At 45.0% G+C, this 15,574-nt stretch overlaps 1 protein-coding gene across 2 annotated transcripts in view; it reads right to left on the reverse strand.

Annotated features, from left to right (window-relative positions):
- Positions 1-1,543: 1,543 nt before the first annotated feature.
- The window catches only part of LOC126095034 (dual oxidase-like), a 261,993-nt gene continuing 247,962 nt past the window's right edge, over positions 1,544-15,574 (reverse strand). For both annotated transcript variants that reach the window (XM_049909698.1, XM_049909697.1), the window contains one exon: positions 1,544-2,616. In XM_049909698.1, the coding sequence (XP_049765655.1) occupies positions 2,488-2,616 (129 nt within the window). In that variant the 3' untranslated portion in view covers positions 1,544-2,487. The remainder of the gene's footprint in view (positions 2,617-15,574) is intronic.

Here is a 15,574-nt window from a genome sequence, read left to right on the forward strand (position 1 = left end):
CGTGAGAGCAGAAGTATAAACATGCATCTAGAAGGTCTGAATTTATGTAAAAGTTGTTTCTTCTTGACAGATGCTTCTATGTAGAGAAGAGGTCTTGAATAGAAGAAAATCGGTTACATAATTTTACTTTTAATTTATACAACTCAGTACATTGGTGGCTGATTTAGTCATACTGTTCATTGTATATATGAACTAAAGACATATTTTACCCACCATAGGTGCTGTAGCTGTATGTATTTATGAAGAATGACTCCACAGTGGGCAATAACTTATTTGCAATTTATTATCCTTTTTATTCACTGCCTGTTGGATTCAGTAGGCACCACTGTTTCACAGTGCTGCTGGTATGAAATGTGTCTCAAACAAAATATTAAAGTGTCTGATCTGGCACTGGACTCAGTAGGTTGTGGATAACCAGCATAATACTGCATTTGAGCACATGTAACTCCTATGAGATGACATTATAGAATGTACCTACTTCATTCAGGTCTCTAAATTGACTTTTTCTTACAAAAAAGCCATATGTAACTTGACATGGCGAAAGCAAACAGTGAAAAATCTGGGATGGACTGTAACAATTTTTTTGACAAGGGTAGTTGTTACTCACCGTGGAGTGGAGATGCCGAGTCACAGATAGTCAGGTGTGTGCGCGCTCGCCAACACAACAGGGACAAGGTGGAAAGAGGCTATGGCAGCCTGGTAGAGTCAGGAAGATGGGGGAACGGGGTAGAGTGGAGTGGAAGTGGAAAAGGAGAGAAGGAAATAGAGTGGGTGTGTTGGTGGAATAGAGGGAAATGTCTTACCCACTATCCTTCCCACCTCTCTCACAGTCGTATTTCGCTGCCCACTGAACCTGCACAAGATATTTGTCCATTCCCAGACAATCCCTGCTCTCAACCCGTTGCCTCAGGGCTTATATCCCTGTAACAGAAGTAGATGCAAGACCTATCCCATATATCCTCCCAAGACCACCCATTCCAGTCTGGCCACAAACATCACTATACCACCAAAAGCAGGGCTACCTGTGGAACCAGTCATGTGATCTACAAGCCAAGCTGCAATCACTGTGCTGCATTGTTAGTGGGCATGACAACCTGTAAGTTGTCCGCCCACATGAATGCCCATCGACAAATTGTGGCCAATAAACAACTGTTGCTGAACATCCCACACACCACGACGTTCTTTATTTTGATGCCTACTTGACGGCCTGTGTCATCTAGATCCTTCCCACCAACACCAGCTTTTCTGAATTGTGGAGTTGGAACTATCTCTGCAATATATTCTACATTCCCGTAACCCTCCTGCCTCAACCTGCGTTGGTCATTGTGATTACCCATCAGCCCCTCACCTGTCCCCATTCCAGCACTACACAGCCCTGAAACCACCCGAGTTTAAACAGCTTGCAAGTAAAGTTTGAGTGCTTCCTTAGGCCTCTTGCTTTCCAATAAAACTGTTGTAGTTATTAATGAACTACTACTGTTAAATGGATAGAAACTGAGCAATATTTGCATTTAATCTTGTTTTCTGTAATAATATGCTTTTAGCTTTATTTTCTATCAATTTGGGTAGATCATCTCTATAATTACAATGAAACACAATCATAGGAATTGTGAACAAAGCTGAATTTTCTGATTTGTTATCTGTAGTTCTGATTAGTAAACATACACGATTTCATTGTTTCATTACTCTGTTTAAAAACTAGTCAACTGCTTGAAAAAAGACAATTATTTTTGTAACATGTTTTTTGTTATCAAAATGCTCAGTGTGATCACTTCGAAAATTATAGGAACTGAGGCTGTTATCAGATGACATTTGTTTATGGCAAACAGCTTGACAAACAACATACATTTTACTTCTCTAAATAGTTTTGGAAGACAGCTATATGATTTTAGTGCAGATTATCTTTTGTAACATTATATTCAATGGCTTCACTAACAAACAGATTTAGAACATTTTATGTTGCACTATGGAACCAGTGTCTTGTATCTCTATGAATAGACATTTCAAAGTCATTTTGAGGTTTGAATTTGTCATAAGGGTATAAGAACAGATTAATTTTTTTTGTTAAATGTGAGTTGTTGTATAATATGTGATCACTGCCTGGAAACTTCTATTTAAAACTTACATGGTTGGTTATTGCTATATGTTATGAATTTAAATCTGAGGTTCTTTCTACATTGTTCTTTTTTCCTTCTTTTATTGTACCTTCTCCTTCTTTTATTATTCCTGATGGCAGTTGCTAGTTTTATTTTATGATGACTGTTTCCATCTGTAACACGGAGGTACAACATACTTGTAAGTGCTTGGACAACTCGTACACTTCTGTGTGACGAGGCTTCTTAATTTGTGGTGATTGTTGTCAGATATAATTAAAAAAAGGACCCCTTTAAATCACAGTGACAATTATATTTCAAAAAATTACTAATTTAGGCTTGCAGCTGTACTGCACAATGTTTTGATACTCGGAGAAACTGTTCCTCTTAACTTCTAGAAATTCTTGAAATAATGTTGGAAGATGGGCCCATGTATCGTCTCTTTATTGATTTTGGCACATTCTTTGTCGATGCTTTGTGTCATTGGTTGTGGTCCACAGCTAAAAACTCCTATTTTGCGCACCTGGAAAACAGATTGCAAACAATAATAAACATATAAATTAAATGGAGGGTAAAAAGTAGAAAATCGAACTAAAATGTCTCACACACACACAGGATGGAGAAAAATTGTCACGAAAGTTTAACCCTGGATAGCTGATACCAGTAGTAACCAGAATTACTGATGTTGTGAAGGTCAACAATGCACAATTTTTAAACTATGGAAACTTGGCGCCACATGCTCAGATTGGCTGCGGGATTGCGCTATTGGCGGATGCTCTGGACAATGTATGACTGTGATTGCTTGACTGTCGGAGAGTGCGATGTATCCAAGGTGACCCGCATGCTCGGTGGTAGTGTGCCAGCCTTCCACTCTGGGGACGAATCTGCCGGGGTCCCCGACATGTCCATTGTGGTTTAATAAGATGTATTGGGGACAAAAAAAACTTTTAAAAAAGCCTAGTAAACTTGGCACATTTGCACCTCTTTATGTGATGTGAAGATGAGTAGCCTCTCTCTAAAAGCCCATAAAAATGCAACCATTGAAGATACTGAACTGAAATTTGGTATATAACCATCAAAGACCACTTAGAACCTTCACACCAAATTTCATTAGATTTGGAGATGGTAGAGTGGGGACCCCTGGTCCCCTTGACGTGGAATGACCCTTGTACATGAGAGAAGTGAGAGGTGATGGCTAAAAATAGATGGGCCAGGAAATGAAAGATATAGAAAACTTTAAGGAAGTGAAGAAAATAATAGTTACCGTGAAGAAATGCTGAGACCAAAGAGATTACAGTAAATAAAGGCCAGGTGGTTGGCGAGAGCCAAGGTCATATTGTAGTGCCAGAGTTCAGAAAAACTGGTGCCTGGGGAAGAATCCAGATGGCACGTGCATGAAACAGACACTGTGGTCATGACGTATCATGTAGAGCATGCTGTGCAACTGTTGCCAGTATACACCCTCTGCCTATGCCCATTCATCCTAACTGATAACTCTTTAACTCTCCCTCAAAGGAAGAGCAACCTGTGAAACAACGTATCACATAACAGCTGTTAAAACACCGTTCGGCCTGTTACATTGGCATGACTACCTGTAAATTATCATTTAGGATGAATGGGAATAGGCAGAGTGTGTACGCCGGCAACAAACAATAATACTCTGTTGCAGAGTGTGCTCTACAACATGAGTCAGTGGCTGTTTCACTAAATGAGCCATCTGCATTCTTCCCCAAGATACCAGTTCCTCAAACTCTGGTGCTACAACATGTCCTTGGTTCTCATCACCCACCTGGCCTTAATTTACTGTAATTTCTTCGGTCTCAGCATTTCTGCACAGTAGCTATTCCTTTCTTCACTCAGTTTTAGTTTTCGTCCTTCATTTTCTGTCCTGTCTATTTTTCGCCACAGCTGTGCCACTTCAATCAAATAATGCACTTAGCTTTCTGCTCATATTAACTTGTGCACGATGTTTTGGCAGTTATTTCTGTCGAGCATATTACCATATCTTTCACCTTTAGGCTCTCAGGTTTTCAAATCTCATTTGGTGCAGTCCTCAAAAAACCAGTCTTTCCTTAATAGTCCATCTGGCAAGTCTCATCTTACACAGTGTTCTGGGCAAATTTTCTGAACTCTATTCCTTTTCCAAAACCTCACCAGTCTTTTTCCTTCAACCCTCTTTCTTTTTATATGTGTGTTCTCATGCCAAAGCTTGGGAGTAGATTTTCTACTTATCTAATTACATTTTTATAAAATGATTTTGTGTGTGAGTGTTTGTGTGTGTGTGTGTGTGTGTGTGTGTCTAATCATTAAGAATAAAATGGTGGAAAATCCAGGATGGAGTAATGACAATATTATGAAAAGGATAGAGTGTAGATTGCTATTAAACATATAATGGAGATGTTGAGCCACACACAGGCACAACAGAGAGACTACTAAAGAAGTAAGCTTTCGGCAAAAGGTCTTCTTCCAAATCGCACACACGCACAAAATCACGCAAACACAACTCATAGACATGTGATCACTGCCTCTGGTTGCCGAGGCCAGACTGAGCAACAATGTGCAACCTGCCCTCCTGTATAAAAGATACCAACCATATTCTCTGCCTCCACAGTTCCTGTTCCTTTATCACAAGGTGCCCTGATAATCACTATTGATACCACCTCCCTTTACAATGACATCCCTAATGCTCATGGCCTTGCTGCATGAACACTACCTTCCCCAACGTCTTATGAATTCCAAATTTACAATCTCCTTGCGGGTCGCTATGACCAACTATATCCTCACCCATAATTATTTCTCCTATTAAGGCACCACCTATAAACAAATCCAGGAAACAACAGTGGTCACCCATGTGGCAGCTTTCTGTGCTGACTTTTTCATGGCCATCTAGAGGAATTGTTCCTAACCACTTGGAATCCTAAACCTTTCACCTAGTTAAGGTTAATTCATGACATCTTAGTGATCAGGATTGAGGGTGAATTCACCCTATCCATATTCCTCCAGAACCTCACCTTCTCCCCCATTTGCTTCATTTGGCCGTCTTCAACCACCGAGCCACCTACTTCGATGTTGACCTCTATTTCAACAGTACCTCCATCCATATGAAAACCTACCAACCACAGCAATTCTTCCACTTCGACAGTTACCATCCATTCCATTCGAAGAAGTCCCTTCCATACAACCTAGCCACCCTTGGCTGTCGCATCTGTAGTGACAAGCAGTCCCTCTGAAAATAGATCTAGTGTCTCATTGAGGCCTACACAGTCTGAAATTACCCTCCCAACGTTGTACAGGAACAAATCTCCTGTGCCTTATTTCTCCAGTCACCCCACCACCTCCCAAAGTCCCACCATCCAGTCACAGAGTAGCATTCCTCTCGTGACTCAGTACCACCGAGGACTGGAACAACTGAATCACATTCTCCGCCAGGGTTTTGACTACCTCTTATCGTGTGCTGAAATGAGGAACACCCTACCCACTATCATTTCATCCCTCCCACATTGGTATTTCGCCGGCCACTGAAGCTACATAGTTTCCTCGTCCATCCCTACTCAACCCCTGCTCCCAACTGCTTGCCTCAGGGCTCATATCCCAGTAATAGACCTAGATGCAAGGCCTGTCCCATACATCCTCCCATGACTATTCCAGTCCAGCGACAAACATCACCTATCCCACCAAAGGCATGGCTACCTGGAATCACTGTGCTGCATTCTATGTCGGCATGGCAACCAACGAGCTGACTGTACTGAATGGTCCTGACAAGCTGTGGCCAAGAAACAACTGGACAACCCAGTTGATGAGCACGCTACCCAACACATTCTTCATTTCAGTGGCTGCTTCACAGCCTGTGCCATCTGGATCATTCCTAGTAACAGTGGGTTTTCTGAATTGCTTGGGTGAGAACTCTCCCTGCAATATATCCTATGTCTTTGAAACCATCCTGTCCGTAACCTTTGTTAATCACTGTTCTTTTTCCACTCACTTGGGGATAAAGTCGTATGCCTTCTTCGGGAAACCAAAGTTCGTGGTAAAACTGTGTATGGATTTGTCCTGGTGACCCATGTCTCTTTTCCTGGCCTTCCATTTCTTACTCTTCCGCTGCTTTGGTGTTCAAGGTCTTTCTTTTTCCTTTTCTTCTTCGTCTTCCTCCCTGTGTTTTTCTGACGGTTGGCCTACATGTTTGACGAGTAAAAGGTGACTGTGTAACGTGAAATTCCCAGCACTGGGTCAACAAGTAGGGCTCGTACGTACCCTCTGGTAAAGGCGAGGCCCTGGGAGGGGCGATTGCCTGAGTTGGTACCTTCCTCAATGCTGATTTGTCCCTCTGTCTGAAGTCCAGGAGATCTGACCTGAGTTGTGGATGATCACCCCCCCCCCCCCCCCCCCACCCCTCCTGATGGGGTCCTCCCAGCAGGAAAGAGTGTGCCATCAAAGAAGCTGGTAATCATGAGGGATTTCTCCACGATGAGTTCCTCGTCTGAAAAACGTAAATGGGTTGAGATTAAATAATTGACACCTCTCCCGGTTGCACTCCAATACCTTGTGGTGGCACCCACGGAAGGTGGTCACAATCCCACGACAGTTAAACCAGTCGTTATTCAGAAGGTTGTAGATGCCATTGCTGATCCTGTGAAGTACTACTCTTGACTGCATAATGGGGCCTTGCTTTTGGAGACGGATAATGCTTCTCAAGCACAGAAACTGCTATCGTGTTGAAGTAGAGGCTCACCTCACTCTGAATTCCCCCGTTGAGTCATATACCCTCGGCTGCTTGATGACATGACCAAGGCTGAAATAACAGCCTATCTCACTGACCAGGGAGTGACTGCAGTTCACTGCATCACGAAAAGGGTTGATAAAGATTTACTGCCAACCCATACTCTACTCTACTCTGGCACTTCCATCAAATATTAAGGCTGGCTACAAAGCTATTACTGTCAGACCATATATCTCGAATCCCATGTCTTGCTATAATTAATATCTGTGAATCTTGTGAAAGTGCAGCCAAATGCGTAACCTGTGGCACGGATGCTCATGAAGGTGTGTCTCCACCTCCATTCCATCACTGTATCAATTGTGAGGGTGATCATACTGCTTCCTTCCATGACCTGTCCAATCTACCTCAATTAGAGAGCTGTTCAGGAGACCCGGGTGAAGGAACAGGTTCCTACTCACATTGCTTGGAAAATGTTGGCTAGCCACAAACCTTGTACACGACATCTCTGGCAATTATATAGTACACGCCTCGCTACACCTTGACGTACAAAGGACACGGCCAGGCCGACTTGTGACTTCCAGTTTAATGCCACGGTTGTGGAATCGTCCAGCTCCAAGGTCAAATCCTCATCTTTACCTGCTATGTGTGCACACCATACAAACAAACCTTCACCTGCGCCAGCAAAATCTCGTGCCTCGCAAACAGGAGCACAGGAATCCCAAAAGGAGTACTCCTGTGCTTGCTTCCTGTGCACATCTAGCCAGCTAGCATTGGGTATGCACCTAACAACCCGCCAAAGTTCTAAGCAGGCAAACAAAGGCAACTGATCTTTCCCTTCTCCATGTCAGTGTTCTTCTTCAATGGTGTGGCCATGCAATACAGTCACCTGGCTGACCTCCGTTTCACCGGGACGCACTGCCAACAGCCAGTCTGCTGGCCAGCTGAACTTTCATACCGACACCTCTGTCAAACTAATGGACCAGGACCCTCCAGCCTCTGAACCTAGTTGTTGTGCATGTTCTAATTCTGGCATTCGGCAGGCACCATGGTTATGCCCCCCTTATTTGATCCATCTCCTGTCTATCAGTGGATATAGCTATTCTCCAATGGAACGTTCACAGCATCAGAGCCAGTAGGGTTAAGTTACAGCTCCACTTGCAATCATACCGTCCAGTTGTTATCTGCCTCCATGAAACAAAATTATTCCCTCACAATTGCTTTCACCTCCCACACCTCAGTTCATTTTGTCTGTCGTCCTGAGGCGGGAATTCTGGCTCGTGGTGGAGTCATGTTGCTCGTTTGAGACAATGTCTATAGACACACTGTTCCGTTGCTCACCCAGCTTCAAGCTGTTGCTGTCTATCTTTCCCTTCCCGATTTCACCTTCTCTTTTGCAACATATATTCACTCTCATCTTCTGCTGTCACCAGGGCAGACATTTTGCAACTTATTGGTCAACTTCCTCCCCCCTTTTTGACTGGTGCCTGGTGACTTCAATGCCCACCATCCCCTTTAGGGCTCTCCGTGCCCCTGTCCGAGAGGCTCTCTCCTAGTAGATGTCTTCAGCCAGGCCAATCTGTTTGAACACGGTTACACCCACATTTCTTTCTTATTGTACACACTCCTTTTCTCACTTGGACCTTTTCGATCTGTGTACAGCTCAGCTTGCTTGTCGTCTCGAGTAGTCCATTCTCTCCGACACTTATTACAGTGTCCATTTCCCCTGCGTCATTTGTTTGCTAATGCCTGTCCCATCTGTCCATCTAACCAACTGGCGGCTTTCCAAAGCAGACTGGCACCTCTACTTGTCACTGGTCATTTTTGATGAACACAATTTCCCCTGCGTTGAGTACCAGATAGAATACCTTACAAATGCTATCCTTAAGCCACGTGTCTGATGTGTAACAGGTGACTGGGTAACTGGTAATTCTCAGCCCCGGGTCGACAAGTAGGGTTTGCATGTACCCCTTGGTACGTCGGTGATTGTCGAGCTGCTACCTTCCCAAATTGCCGATTGGTCCGTCTTGACAGGTGTTCGGGAGGTGTGACCAGAGGTGTGAACAATCACCTAAGGTGGTTGTACCCCTTGCTGGAGGGGGCCCCCCAGTTAGATGAAGTGCACCATCTTAAACACGCAATCATGGGGGATTTTCTCGCAATGAGCCAATCATCTTCGCAGTCAATGACTACGAAACATAAGTGGGATGGGGCTAATGATTCAAAGATTCTTCCATCTGTGCCAAAGTTCCTTGTGGTTTCCCATACTGAAGTGCTCAGTCCTTTGCAACGGTAAATCTGCTTATTATTTAGAAAGGTATTAATGCAATTGCTGGCCCTGTGAAATCCTGCTCTCATTTACGCAGTGGTACTTTACTTTTGGAGACTACTTCTGATTCTCAAGCTGCAACAACTGCTTGCAGCTTCGCTCCTATCCTGTTCGTGTCGATTCCCATCAAATACTGAATTCTTCCCATGATGTTATTACTCTAGGCTGCTCGACGGTCTGACCGAGGCAGAAATCCGACCGTACCTCTCTGATCAGGGTGTCATTGCCATTCATCAGGTGATGAAAGAGGTAGATGCCTCCTTAGTGCTCACACACTCTTTTTATCACCTCTGATAGAGTGGGGCTTCCATGCGCGATCCAAACAGGCTATGAGGTTATCACAGTCTGGCTGTACATTCCAAACCCGATGCGCTGCTACCAATGTCGTCATTTCAACCACACTAGAACGTCTTGTCAACACCCGGCCAAATGTGTAAGCTGTGGTAGAGATGCGCACGAGGGTGATTGTCTGCCTCCTGCTCCCCACTGTATCAACTGCAATGGCGACCGTGCCGCCTTCTCTCGAGATTGTCCCATGTATCTCAGTGAGTGGGCTGCCCAGGAACTTTGGGTAAAGTAAAAGCACCTTATCCGGTCGCTCGAAAGTTGTTGGCTAGTCGCAAACCCTGCGTTCTACCGTCCTGCACTTACAGTAACGTTCTTGCTACTCTCTCTCCGAGGAGGACATGCTCACGCAGACATGTGACCTCAAATTCGTCTCTGAGGTTGTAAAATCACCCAGTGTCATGGTAGCATTGCCATCTCCTCGTCCAGCTATGCAAAAAGCCATCAAGTTCTCACCTCGTGCGTGAAGTCACCAGCTACATAACCGGCAGGCAGGGAAGGACAGAAGGAGTACTCCCGTGAAGACTTTCTATGTCCCTCCAGCCAACCAACACCCGAGTCTTCCTCTGCTTCCTAGAAATGCTCGAAGAAGTCAAATGGAGGAAAACGATCTTCTCCTCCACCAACTCGAAGATCCTCTTCAGTGGTGTCGTCACGTGATATCCTTGCCTGCCTGACCTCGGTGTCGCTGGTGTGCACCACCAACCGTTTTTCTGCGTTGGACTGCACAGGCTGATTGCAGGAGAAAGCTGATGCTTCTGTTGACCTAATGGAGCACGTTCCTCCTGCCTCAGTGCCCTGTAGCAGCTAGTCTTCCCCGGCTGATATTAGGCAGCTACCAAGGTGACACCCCTTCATCCACCCCCTCCCCTGCCCCTCCCCCCCGTCATGACTCTCCTCCAATGGAACTTCCATGGCCTTTGATCCCGCAAAGAGGATTTACGGCTGCTTTTAGAATCGCAGCATCCACTTGTTGTCTGCTTCAGCAAACAAAATTGTGTCATCATGACTTTGGGCTTTCACATTTTGTCCCAGTCTGTTCCGACCTTCCCCTTGAGGTTGGCACTCCATGTTGTGGGGGAGTCGTGCTGCACATACGGGATGACGTTCGTAGTCAACACATCTCCCTGACTACCCGTCTTCAAGCTGTTGCAGTTCACCTTTTTCTTCTCACTTGACCTTTTCCCTTTTTAGCATTTACATCCCTCTGTCATTTGACGTCACCAGGGCAGACTTACTCCAATTTATTGGGCAGCTACCTCACCCCTTTCTGCTGCTTGGTGACTTTAATGCGCACCATCCCCTTTGAATTTTTTCCAGAATCTGCCAGAGAGGTGCCCTTTTGACTGAACTCCTTAATCAACTTATCCTCTTCTGCCTTAACACAGGACCCCCAACGTTCCTTTCAGACTCCTCGCACACCTGTTCCCATTTTGACTTACCTTTCTACATTGACCAGGTTGCCCAGCATCTCGAGTGATCCGTTCCTTCTGAGACATACTCGAGCAACCATTTCCTGTGAACTATATGTTTGCTGACTCCTACCCTACCTCCGTGCACAGCCAGGTGGCATCTAACGAATGCCAGCTGGAGGCTTTACTCCTCCCTGGCGACCTTCAACCGCTGCAGAACATTCCATTCCTTGCACTTTCCCTTTACTGTACTGTGTCCAGGCCCCTTGGTGGACTGTGGTGTGCCGCAATGCTGTTTGCGTGTGGAGACGTGTTCTCTGCATTTTTAACCATCATCCTACGATGGCAGACTGCATTCATTACAAACAGAAGTATGCTCAGTGTTGTCGCATTCTTTGGGATAGCAAAAAAGCTAGATGGATTTAATTCACTAGTTCTTTAACAGTTCCACTCCCTCTTCTGTCTGGGACCAAGATCCAGTCCCCAATTTCCGGCCTGAAAGTAGCAGACGATGTCATCGTGGACCCTACTGCTACCTCCAACACCCTGGTCTGCTATTTTACAGAGATTTCGAGCTCCTGCCACTATCACCCTGCCTTCCTCCATTGAAAACGAGCAGAGGAGGCTCAGACAATACCCTTCTCTTATTAGAATCGTGAGCGCTACAATGCCACTTTTACTACGAGGAGCTAGGTCTTGCTCTCACTCCATCCCGATCCTCCACCTCAGGGCCAGGTGCTGTTCACATTCAGATGTTGCAGCACCTTTCTCTTGCAGGCAAGCACTTTGTGCTTAATATGTATAACCACATCTGGTCAGAGAGCACATTTCCCAAATGCTGGCGTGAAGCCACTGTCATACTTATACCTAAGCCTAGTAAAGACAAACACCTTCTATCTATCTACCACGCCATTTCTCTCACCAGCTGTGTGCAAGGCGGTGGAACATATGATTCGTGCCCAGCTGGTGGCTCGAGTCTCGCAATTTACTAACCACTGCACCGTGTGGATTTTGCGCCTTTCTGCAGTTGACCATCTCGTCACTTTGTCCACCCATGTCATGAATGGTTTTCTGTGGAAATGCTAGACAGTGGCAGTGTTTTTCAATTTGGAGAAAGTCTACGACCCATACTGGAGGACTGGTATCCTTCATACTCTCTACAAGTGGGGTTTCCATGGCTGTCTGCACTGTTTCCTTCAGGAATTTTTAAAGGCAGTGTTTTCACAGTATGTATGTGTGTTCTGCCTTGTCGGACAGCTTTATCCAGGAAAATGGTGTGCTTCAGGGTTCCGTTCTGGGCATCATCCTCTTTGCTATTGCCATTAACCCTATAATGGCCCGTCTCCCACTTGGCATCTCCGCCTCCCTTTTCGTTGACAATTTTCCCATCTATTGCAGTTTTCCATGTACTCGTATCATTGACTGGCGTCTTCAGCGGTGTCTCAGTCGTCTTTACTCATGGAGCCTCGACAGTGGCTTTTGTTTTTCCACTGACAAAATCATTTGTGTTAATTTCTGGTGGTGCAATTGGTTTTTTCCCATCGTCCTTACATCTTAAGCCTGTTGCTCTTTCATTCGTTGAAACTTGTGAAATTCCTGGGGCTCACACTTAATAGGAAACTTTATTGGTCCTCCCACTTCTTACCTGGCAGCCCGCTGTTTGTGGTCCGTCAATGTCCTACGTGTCCTCAATGGTACTTCCTCGGGTGCAGATTGAACCACCCTCCGTTTGTACTGGTCCCTTGTCCATTCGAAATTAGACTACAGGTGTTTTATTAATGCATCTGCACGTCTGTTCCTCTTACGCTGTCTCAATACTATCCACCATTGTGGCATCCATTTGGCCACTGGTGCCTTTTACACTATGCCGGTTGAGAGTCTGTATGGAGAAGCTGCTGAACTACTGCCATGACTTTCTCCTCAGCAACTATGCAGGCCTTTTGTCTGCCATGTGTGGCCACCCATCCTATGCCTCCTTTTTCGATGGTTCCTTTAATCACCAATATGGGGCACTTCCCTTTTCTCTGTTAGTGTGCTTTCTGTTCTTAATCTGGCTGCTTAAATTCATGCTCCTTGCAACTTTCCCGGTTGTTGTGAACCCTTCACCACCTTGGCTTCGTGAGGCGGCCTGTATTCACCTTGGCCTTCATTCGTTTCCTAAGGACAACCATGGAACTTCGAGATAGCAACTCTGTATACACTGATGGCTCTCGGGCTGACCATGGTGTCGGGTGTGCCTTCGTCATTGGCGGCGACGTTTTTCAGTATCTGCTTCCGGAAAACTGCTCAGTATTTACAGCAGAGCTCTTCTCCCTGTATCAGCAACACAGGCTTTTCCATTGTGTAATCTGCTCAGGCACTCTCAGTGCCCTATGTGCCTCTATGTGCTGCACACCATCCATCCCATAGTGCAACAGGTTCAGGAAAGCTGTCACTTGCTCACTCTTAATGAAACCACTGTGATGTTTTTGTTGGTTCCTGGTGACGTCGGTTGGGCAGGAAATGAGGATGCTGTCGCTGCTACCAGGGCTGCAGTCCTCGTACCTCAGCATGCTAGTTCTTACATTCCCTCTGTAATCTCTGTGATGCCGTCTGTCAGGAGGTGGTGTCACTTTGGCATCACCACTGATCCTCACTTCATGGGAACGAGCTCTAGATTATTAAGCCTCTCCCAGCGGCTTGGACGACCTCATCCCGCATTGAGGAGGTCATTTTAACTAGGTAATAGTAAACTGCAGGAGCGTCTATAGAAAGGTCCCAGAACTGCTTTCATTAATAAACAGTCACAATGCCCATATAGTACTAGGGACAGAAAGTTGGCTGAAACCAGACGTAAACAGTAATGACATCCTGAACTCAGATTGGAATGTATACTGCAGAGACAGGCTGGACAGTGAAGGGGGAGGCGTGTTTATAGCGATAAGAAGTGCAATAGTATCGAAGGAAATTGACGGAGATCCGAAATGTGAGATAATTTGGGTGAAGGTCACGGTTAAAGCAGGCTCAGACATGGTATTTGGATGTCTCTATAGGCTCCCTGGCTCAGCAGCTGTTGTGGCTGAGCACCTGAAGGATAATTTGGAAAATATTTCGAGTAGATTTACCCACCATGTTGTAGTTCTGGGTGGAGATTTTAATTTGCCGGATATAGACTGGGAGGCTCAAACGTTCATAACGGGTGGCAGGGACAAAGAATCCAGTGAAATTTTTTTAAGTTCTTTATCTGAAAACTACCTTGAGCAGTTAAACAGAGAACTGACTTGTGGCGATAACATATTAGACCTTCTGGTGATAAACAGACCCGAACTATTTGAAACAGTTAATGCAGAACAGGGAATCAGCGATCATAAAGCGGTTACGGCATCGATGATTTCAGCCGTAAATAGAAATATTAAAAAAGGTAGGAAGATTTTTCTGTTTAGCAAAAGTGACAAAAAGCAGATTACAGAGTACCTGACGGCTCAACACACAAGTTTTGTCTCGAGTACAGATGGTGTTGAGGATCAGTGGAGAAAGTTCAGAACCATCGTACAATATGCGTTAGATGAGTATGTGCCAAGCAAGATTGTAAGAGATGGAAAAGAGCCATCGTGGTACAACAACTGAGTTAGGAAACTGCTGCGGAAGCAAAGGGAACTTCACAGCAAACATAAACATAGCCAAAGCCTTGCAGACAAACAAAAATTACGAGAAGCGAAATGTAGTGTGAGGAGGGCTATACGAGAGGCGTTCAATGAATTCGTAAGTAAAGTTCTATGTACTGACTTGGCAGAAAATCCTAAGAAATTTTGGTCTTATGTCAAAGCGGTAGGTGGATCAAAACAAAATGTCCACTCTGTGACCGAAATGGTACTGAAACAGAGGATGACAGACTAAAGGCCGAAATACTAAATGTCTTTTTCACAGAGGAAGACTGCACTGTAGTTCCTTCTCTAGATTGTCGCACAGATGACAAAATGGTAGATATCGAAATAGACGACAGATTGACAGAGAAACAATTAAAATCGCTCAAAAGAGGAAAGGCCACTGGACCTGATGGGATACCAGTTCGATTTTACACAGAGTACGCAAAGGAACTTTCCCCCCTTCTTGCAGCGGTGTACCGTAGGTCTCTAGAAGAGTGTAGCATTCCAAAGGATTGGAAAAGGGCACAGGTCATCCCTGTTTTCAAGAAGGGATGTCGAACAGATGTGCAGAACTATAGACCTATATCTCTAATGTCGATCAGTTGTAGAATTTTGGAACACGTATTATGTTAGAGTATAATGACTTTTCTGGAGACTAGAAATCTACTCTGTAGGAATCAGCATGGGTTTCGAAAAAGACGGTTGTGTGAAACCCAGCTCGCGCTATTCGTCCACGAGACTCAGAGGGCCATAGACACGGGTTCACAGGTAGATGCCGTGTTTCTTGACTTCCGCAAGGCGTTCGACACAGTTCCCCACAGTCGCTTAATGAACAAAGTAAGAGCATATGGGCTATCAGACCAATTGTGTGATTGGATTGAAGAGTTCCTAGATAACAACACAGCATGTCATTCTCAATGGAGAGAAGTCTTCCGAAGTAAGAGTGATTTCAGGTGTGCCGCAGGGGAGTGTCATTGGACCGTTGCTATTCACAATATACATAAATGACCTTGTGGATGACATCGGAAGTTCACTGAGGCTTTTTGCAGATGATG

Source organism: Schistocerca cancellata, chromosome 8 (assembly GCF_023864275.1).
Source record: "Schistocerca cancellata isolate TAMUIC-IGC-003103 chromosome 8, iqSchCanc2.1, whole genome shotgun sequence".
Taxonomy (NCBI): domain Eukaryota; kingdom Metazoa; phylum Arthropoda; class Insecta; order Orthoptera; family Acrididae; genus Schistocerca; species Schistocerca cancellata.